Source organism: Triticum aestivum, chromosome 1B (assembly GCF_018294505.1).
Source record: "Triticum aestivum cultivar Chinese Spring chromosome 1B, IWGSC CS RefSeq v2.1, whole genome shotgun sequence".
NCBI lineage: Eukaryota > Viridiplantae > Streptophyta > Magnoliopsida > Poales > Poaceae > Triticum > Triticum aestivum.
Window position 1 is genome coordinate 126,610,232 of NC_057795.1, and position 8,750 is coordinate 126,618,981.

The window sequence follows — 8,750 nt, forward strand, 5'->3', positions numbered from 1 at the left end:
TTATCACAAGCTAATAAAGAGGAAGGTCATAAAAAAGAACACAATGGGTGATACAGCCAGTCATCCCGGCAGGCGCGTCACAACGTCTGCAGCAAAAGGGGCACCAGAACCCCCAATATCCGGAAACGGCATCACACCACAGCCATAATAGGTACTCCCTCCGTCCCGAAATACTTGTCGGAAAGATAGATAAAATTGAATGTATCTATAACTAAAATACGTCTAGATTCATCCATTTCTCCGACAAGTATTTCCGGACAGAGGGAGTACCAGGCTAGGGTTTGGGGAGTATATACCCCATCCTTTCTGGTATATATGTCCTGCACATGTCCCTAGGTTGTCAATTTTACCAATGTAATACTCCCTCCATTCTAAAATATATGTCTTTTTAAAAATTCTAATATGGACCACATACAAAGCAAAATGAGTGAACCTACACTCTAAAATATGTGTATATACATCTGTATGTAGTCTATTGAAATCTCTACAAAAACTTATATTTAGGAACAGAGGGAGTATGAATTATAGTATTCCCTCCGTAAAGAAATATAAGAGTGTTTAGATCACTATTTTAGTGATCTAAACACATTTGTATTTCTTTACAGGGGGCGTATATCACAAAAGTTATACCATTAAAAAATAGAACATCTGAAATTTCTAAATGTATATATTTTGTAATATATAACCTGAATTATGTTGGTCAAATTATTGATTTAGGGATACATCGTGGGCCTAATAAACCAAAAAACAGGAAATACCGAACATTTATACCAGCCAAATATATCCTAGCCAACATCCAGTACCAAAAAATCATCCATACTGAAAAAGAGGTACCAAGTAGATGTAAGCCATACATGACATCATATAAGATTTTTCCAGGGCTCTGACAGAATATAGAGTACTAAACCAATGAGAATATAAAATTGTTTCCACTACTTCCAGGTGGAACAGGAATCTTTCAATGCAATATATTTTCCGCCTAAAATGATTTTCCTAAGTAGAATCAAGAAGATAGGAATTTCTAAGTAAATCAAATATCCTATTCCCATAGGCTCGAATGACGACTCAAGAAAATTGTGCATGTTCCGATCTGAACTTATAAGGTATGGTAATCTGGCGACGGGTCGAAATGATGACTCTCAAGAAAATTGTGCACGGTCTGATCTGAACTTATAAGGTATGATAATAATCTGACGGCTGGGTCGATGCGATGATTATCAAGTTTATATTCTCATTATGGGCGATAGAAGCAACCGGAATTCACTGCCCTTGATCGGAAAAACTATAGAATACCAATGAGTTAGCGAACTCTTGAATTGTTATTGTTTGTCCAAATGCCATAGCTCACTGCCGAAACCTACTTTTGGTCTCTTGCAGTTTATCATCTCTCCGAAAGAATCAACAAGCTGCTCAGCCAGACTGCTTGGTTCTTTGATTAGTGTTTTGATGAATGTGTTCACAACCCTATGCTCATTCTCAGTCGATCTTAGACTCAGCCAAGTCAAAAACTTCAATCTGAAATCAGTCTCTATGTGCCCGTCACACTCCAGCCACCGTATCACCTTCACACAATACTCATAATCCTCATCCAGCACTCTAGGCCTTTTCAGAAGTTGCTTTTGGCGGCAGATGGCTGAAACTCCATCCTGCTCACAGCTTTCATTCTGAGCACCATTGGGCTGCTTTGCCTTGCCTCCTGGTCGAGATTCAACAGCAGCCGGCTCCGCGCTCCTGACTGCCTCGCAAGCCTCTGAGCCACCACTGTCATTTGATCTTAAAAGTCTGTTATTTAAATCATAGCTCTTCTCAGGGGAAGAGTCTATGTCCATGGGCATGGGTGCATTTAGGTCTGGGACAGAAAATGCATTGAACTGAAGTTTGCGACATGCACCAGATAAGAAATGACCCTGTTCACTGTTCTCTGCCTGGTCTGCTTCTGTGGCACTTATGTCACATGAACCTTCGTACATATCCTCAAAACAGCCTTCTTCAGCCCAAGCTCGCCGCAAGATCTTCCCAGCATCTCGGATCCTAAATCCAGTGGACATACAAGCCTGGCTCCTATCCGTTATCTGCGTCTGCGGGCATATTTGCGTGGCCTTCTGGGTCACAGATTTGACAAATACCTCCTTGCTCGCAGTATAACATTTAGACTCGGAATGCCCAATGGTTGCATCAGCATCTGTGAATGATATGATTCTGAAGGAATATTCTGTGCATGTGGCGAGGTTATAAACAAGTACTTTTCTTTGATCTCTTGACAAAATAACAGGCTCATCCATGCTTGGTTGCTCTCTGCTCTTCCAGTACCATAGCTTATAACCTTTGATGGTGTCCGATGATGCCAACTTAGTTTCTTTTAAGATGATAACAAGGGAAGACGATGTAATATCTACGAAGTTGAATCTGCACGCAGCTGGTAATGAACCTGCAAAACAAACAAGTATAGAACCATGACAATTATGCAGAATCACCATGACAATTATTATGGCAGTCTAGAACCTTGTATTTATTCAAGGAAGGTCATTACCTCGAAGATGCAAGCCTGGAGATGGAGAACTCAACAACTCATCAACTTTTTGAATCGCCAGAGAGCAAAGTTTCAGTATGTTACTACCACCAGATAACCTGCTTACGATACCACGTGCCATCTTTGCCGACATTCCATCAAGTGGACCGACCTCACATTCGAGTTTTGCTTTTGCATCTTGAATAATGTTATGCAATTCTGTATGACAGCTCGTACCCTCCAACAACTGATAACTCACATAGATGCGGTGGCAGAGTATATCAACTCGGCGAGCCTGCTTTGCAATCACTAATTGCCTTTTCCAATAACTGCCAGACAGTAGCATTCATGTCAACTTTACAAATTGATCAATAATCATGGAAAACATAACAAGCATTTCAAATTTTCAATAACGTCACAAGTGAATACTAGCTGCAAATTGATGCTAAGAAACATAAAACATGACAGTTATCTCAAACAAACCAAAACTAATATATTTAGGGGCTGTTTGGTTCTAGGCCTAGCATTGCCACACTTTGCCACACATTTTTACCAAGCTTGCCTAAGGTTCATCAAAATGGAAGCCACAAGTTGGCAAGCCTAAGGGAATCTTGCCACAGTTTTTGTGTGTATGCCATGTGGGCCTCAAGTGTGGCTTGCCTAAGGTGTGGCTAGAACCAAACACTTGGCTAAGTTGGTCAAACTTGCCTAACCTTAGGTGTGGCAATCTTTGGCAAAGTTAGTCGCAAACCAAACAGCCCCTTAATTATTACATGCATGTATTGGCACGAAGTAGAATTTGTGGTGAAATTGTAGAAAGTAACACTGAGATATGCAACTTCATAAAAGGAAATATGCTGGGTATAGAATATTATGCATGCTACAACGCGTCCAAATTTCCTGCTCTAATTGATTTGCATCATATGAAAAGACAGTTTCAGGTCATTTGTCAAGCTCAAATCATTTTATCATTTGTACTAACAGGAGACGATTGCTTCTGGAGTAAAAGGATGTTACATATACTGGAGGACCAGCTCATAGGGTCAATGCAAAGACAACTGGCATGTTCCCAATTATTAGTTGAGTTGAATGGTATGTGTTAATACCGTCCCCACAAAAAAAAAAGAACGGTGCATGCTGACTATAAATAATGATACAGAAAATCTGGCTTCCTTTTCCTTCACAGATTTCTAACTGAGAAAATCATGTATGGGCTAACAATAAGACCTGCGACTTGTCAAAGAAAGAAGTGCATATAACTATTCCAAATTAGCTATTAGCTATTTTGAACAGCACTATGATATGAGATAATTTAACTGAAAATAATATGGCTATATATTCCGAAGTAACTTCATTTTAGTCCAAGGGACTAATGATGCAATAATGAAGCAAGGACAAGAAGCAAATGAGAAGCATGATGGAGACAACGAGATCTACAGAAAAAAATGAACATGTACTTACCCTAGTATCCCAGATATCTTCCCACATGAAGCACATGAATAACTTCCATCAAGATGAATAATTTTTTGAAGATCAAAGCATCCCACCCGCTTTTGTTGGAGGGCACACTCGATATGGCAAGAAGAACCACAGCACTGTTTGTCATCATTCTCAGATGCACAAACCAACCATAGACTAGGATCTTTATTGTCATCAAACTGATGGCAAATACAACATGAGCACCTCTTGCAGAAAGAATCTTCAGCTGTTACAACAGCTTTACAGGCCAAATTTCTACAGATCCAAGTGCCAGTGGACTTGATGTCATGGACAGGATGCTCTCCACCAATTGCATCCTTCTTACAAGCATGGCCATTTGCTATTGTTAAGATGGCTGCAGATTTCTTCAATTCAGAATTCTTGCTTGCTTTAACAGGAGTAGATTTGGACATGTCTTAACTCAAGTTCACCAGCCACCTTCCCTTTTCAATTTATTCACTAACATGGGTTATAGTCTTCAAAGACAACAACTCTAAACCCTCACTGGACAGCTTCAAGAACCTTATCAAACCCCCACCTTCTTTATTGTGGCATCCTCATCCACCAAGCATAATCAATGTTGAGTAACTGAAATATAACATGGTATACTTTTTATCAGCAAGAATAGCTACTCAGAACACAAAATCCAGCATTCAACAGTAAATGTCACATAATCAACAAAGGAGGGATCCGCAAGAAATCCATAAGAAAAAGAAATACAGAAATAATATTAACTCAGGAAGAACCTTTGATGCATTAACTATACAATATGAATCCAAAAGGCAACCAAATATATAGCTGTCCACAACTCCACATTATAAACAATGAGTTCAGAATACAAAAAACCTTTAGAATGACTGCTACCACCAAACTTTCCTTTCTTATGTTCAAGAAAGTATCTCACTGATTATACAGAAGAATACAATATCCAAAGAATTAGTACATCATTTATCAAGGGGTGTCCAGGTCAATTTAATAATAGAAAGAAATTGAAACAATCCGTTTGAAGAGAGGGAAGCTATCTGCTAAAGAGCAACAGCTAAACCAAACAAAGGGAGCGAGTATGATCTGTGCTTCAGATATGTCAGGTAGTAGATACAACCCACTAGTTCTCAGTTCTTAAAATAGAAATCCTTTTGTCGTGCAGTCAACTTTGACCACATGTTAAAAAATATAAAATAATAAGATTGAACCTTTGAAAACAGAAGTACTAGATAGTGTAACAACAATCATGATATTATTTTGGAGCATCTTTTACTAATGTGTTGTGGTTGCAATCAATTGTTGAGGTCTTTTGGAGAACATGAGAAGGCAAAAAAGACCTTATGTAGGGACAGAGGGATTAATAAATAACTCACATATTTTATTATCATCTATCATGTGGCAGATAACAGAAAGAAAGAAAGAAAAATTGGCATACAGTTAAAAGAATAATCTTCTTCACCCCTAATGGAAAGAGATCAACAAATTGTGTGTCAAACATACCAAAACAACTAACAAATAGCAAGCCTATAATTCTTAAAAAACAGAGCAATGCACTAGAAACTAGCAAAGAACCCGAAAAGCCAATTACATAGACAACACACCAGGATCCAATTGGATGTTGTTTAGCAGTGAAAATGGAGCATACAGATCTCCTCATTCAGGACTAAGGATTGATACGGCCATGTTGAAGACCCACAGCAGCAAGGAGTTCACGACTCATGAGTAGATATAATGTGGTTGTGTTTGGTTCCTGCAAAAATGCAGCTGACTCTACTTCAGATGTGTTTTTCCACAACTACAATATGAGTTGTGTTTGATGTTCCTGCAAATAGAAGAACTCCCCTGATTTCTTTGAGGCTGTCTGGTGAATTTGCACATGTTTAGTCTTAAGACCAAAGAGCATGTGCATCAGAAGGTATACATCTACGATTCACGAATTGAGGATTGGGTTCGCGAATCGGAGCTGGAGTACATGGACTCACAAGCACTAAGAAAACTTCTATTGATTTCATGACAGAGTAAAATGGAGAAGAAGAAAAATGCCATCACATGTTGATTGGGCTGAACCAGCTACGAAAAATCACCAAGTACTCACAAACAAGCGCTCTCATCAGCTTTCAGGCACTGAGCTATCTTCAACCCGCAGCCACATGCTCCTTTGATTTTCCCCCATCTCCTCTGCCCCCTTCTGATGTACCATGCCAGCTCCACCTCCACCCTGCTCTTGGCAGACCTCTGTCGCCCATGCTGCTCCTACTGTGATGCCTCCCTGCTGCTCCTACCCATCGTGACAACTACCTTTGCTTCTCCTCAAGGAAAGCTCTGATGCGACGGTCATAGATGTGCTCGAACAATGACCGAACCAGGACAAGCGGCAAAGGAAGCGGCAGATCCGGGCAGTGATGGCACCAGCACGAACTATTGACATAATAACCGACTTGGGCCCATGAAGGTCACAAATCGGGAGTCAACTTGGGAACGAATTGCACCGAATTCGAACCCTGATGTAGATCTATCGATCGAGATCAGGGATCGACCATATAACGAGCGGATCCGGTAACTACGAATTACACAATTTAATGCTTGACACCGCAGAGCTTACCTATGAAATAGCACCGAAAGAAGCGGCGTGGGAGGTGTCCAGAAGAGGCAAACGACGGCTGGTGGAGCCGTGGAGCGGCAGCGACAGCTGCAGGCGGCGGCGGCGGCGGTGAGCTCCGAACTGATATGCTTGACTAGGGTTTGAGGCAAAGGGATAGTTTGCTTTGGGCCTGAAATGGCCTCTTATTGGAATGTTTTTAGCCAAAAATACCCCCAAGTATCCCCATATTTTAAAAAGATAAAGAAGGAAAACTAGTAGTCCTCTATCCCCACATATGCCGTTAGGGAACATCCAGACATATGCCGTTTGGGAATGACAGATTCATAGAAGTATCCATGCAACAAAAGTTTTAGGTTAATCAGTTTTGGGAGCCAATGCCACAAAAAAAGAAGGAAACCCACGATGAACTGTAAATCCGTGAAGTTGGCAATGTTCGTAGGGAACCATTTATGTGATAACCCAATGATTCCATCAACAAGAAAAGGAAGGAAACCACGATGAACTGTAAATCCGTGAAGTTGGCAATGTTCGTATGGAACCGTTTATGTGATTACCCGACGATTCCATCAACAAGAAAAGGAAGGAAACCACGATGAACTGTAAATCCGTGAAGTTGGCAATGTTCGTATGGAACCATTTATGTCACCACCCAGCGATGCACAAAAGAAGGAAACCCACGATGAACTGTAAATCTGGGAAGTTAGCGATGTTCATAGGGAACGATTTATATGACCACCCAGCAATTTCATCAACACAAAAGAGAAGGAAACCCACAATGAACTGTAAATCCGGAAGTTGGCAATGTTCATGGGGAACGATTTACGTGACTACCTAGTGATTTCATCAATACAAAACAAGAAGGAAACCCACGATGAATTGTAAATCCGTGAAGTTGGCAGTGTTCGTATGGAACCATTTATGTGACTACCCAGCGATTTGAATTTCCATCGACAACAAAAAAGAGAGAAGGAAACCCACAATGAACTGTAAATCCGTGAAGTTGGCAATGTTCCTAAGGAACCATTACCGGAACTACCCAGCAATTTCATAAGCAGCAACTATAATCATAATCAAACAGGCATAAGCATGCCTGCCCAGGCAAATGATGAACAAACAATCGTTTACTTCAACTACCATATGTGCATGGTATGCCCCGACCTAATGCAGAGGCTAGATGCTTTATCGAACTATCTTCATGATGCATTAATGAATCACCAAATCAAAAGCCACGATCTCATCAATGGTGCAATAACAACTTAGGATTCCCGCAAAGCAATGTCGCGCATGCTACCCTCGCTCGGTTTCTCGACGCCCAACAGCGGAAGCATGTCCTTGATTGCTCACGCAAAACCAGCTAAACACGCACCAAGGCACAGAAGAAGAAGAAGCGGTGGCAGCACACGATAGCGCAGCAAGGGATTCAATCAATTTGTAGAATAGCTAAGATAAGATAATCCTCTAGCACGCAGCACCGTACAATCCGCGGTGCCATCGCCAGCCGAAGCAAACGAGGGCAGCACCGTTTCCCAGGCTCGTTCTAGCTCGAACCGAAACGCGGGAGGAGAATCGAGCTGCGCACAGGGAGGAGCAGAGCGGGGCGCCAGTTCCGTACCGTTGGATCCTGCTGCCGCGACGCGACCCACCCCTGGCGGCGGCTAGGGTTTGGACGGGGTGGCGCGGGGGCGAGCCGCGAGATCCCAATGCCCGGCGCTGGACGGGAGGAGGAGGACGGGAGGCGGGGCGGGCTCCCTCCGGCGGCGGGCGGGCGGGCGGGCGAGGTCGTCTGGTCTGGTCTCCCCCCGGAGCTGCGACCAGCACGCACGCGGTGGAGGAGGCAGAGTCGGGTGGGAAAGCGAAGGAATTGAAGACAAGTCCAAGTCTTCTGAGGAGATCAACGAGGCCGCGTAACGGAACGGAGGAGGAAACAGAGCGGCCGTGCGTGTGCGCGGTCTCGAACTCGAAGCGGAGGCGAAGCGCCGAAGCGCACGTCGTGTACGGGTGGTTAGCCCGGGCCGCTACCGTTACCACTGTGGAGAGATCTGGGGCGTCTGTCTCTCTCATCGGACGGCCGAGCTGCGTGGCGTTCAGCGCGGCTCCCCTTTTACGGATGGGTTTCCCCGTTAGTACTGTGATTTGAAGTTTGAACACTCTCCGGATTATAGGTCCTAGACCTAA

The 8,750-nt window shown here is 42.7% G+C and overlaps 1 protein-coding gene across 2 annotated transcripts; it reads right to left on the reverse strand.

The window, feature by feature from the left end:
* Window positions 1–800: 800 nt before the first annotated feature.
* Window positions 801–8,437, reverse strand: LOC123111587 (VIN3-like protein 1). Of its 2 annotated transcripts, none has more exons than XM_044532405.1 (4): window positions 8,188–8,437; window positions 3,971–4,576; window positions 2,531–2,838; window positions 801–2,428 (listed from the first exon to the last, which is right to left on the reverse strand). In XM_044532405.1, exons 2-4 carry the CDS (start codon window positions 4,399–4,401, stop codon window positions 1,320–1,322), a joined length of 1,848 nt encoding a protein of 615 aa, XP_044388340.1. In that variant the 5' UTR covers window positions 4,402–4,576; window positions 8,188–8,437; the 3' UTR covers window positions 801–1,319. The 2 variants fall into 2 exon arrangements, with proteins under 2 accessions (XP_044388340.1, XP_044388347.1); XM_044532412.1 differs by lacking the exon at window positions 8,188–8,437 and adding an exon at window positions 6,576–7,900.
* Between the last annotated feature and the right edge of the window lie 313 nt (window positions 8,438–8,750).

Excerpts from the sequence above, each read along its gene's own strand:
- LOC123111587 (XM_044532405.1), bottom strand. The coding sequence starts at position 4,401 with ATGTCCAAATCTACTCCTGTTAAAGCAAGCAAGAATTCTGAATTGAAG. Across the intron at positions 2,839-3,970 it reads AAGATATCTGGGATACTAGG|TTATTGGAAAAGGCAATTAG; the intron begins GTAAGTACATGT and ends ACTGTCTGGCAG. Across the intron at positions 2,429-2,530 it reads TCCAGGCTTGCATCTTCGAG|GTTCATTACCAGCTGCGTGC; the intron begins GTAATGACCTTC and ends TTTGTTTTGCAG.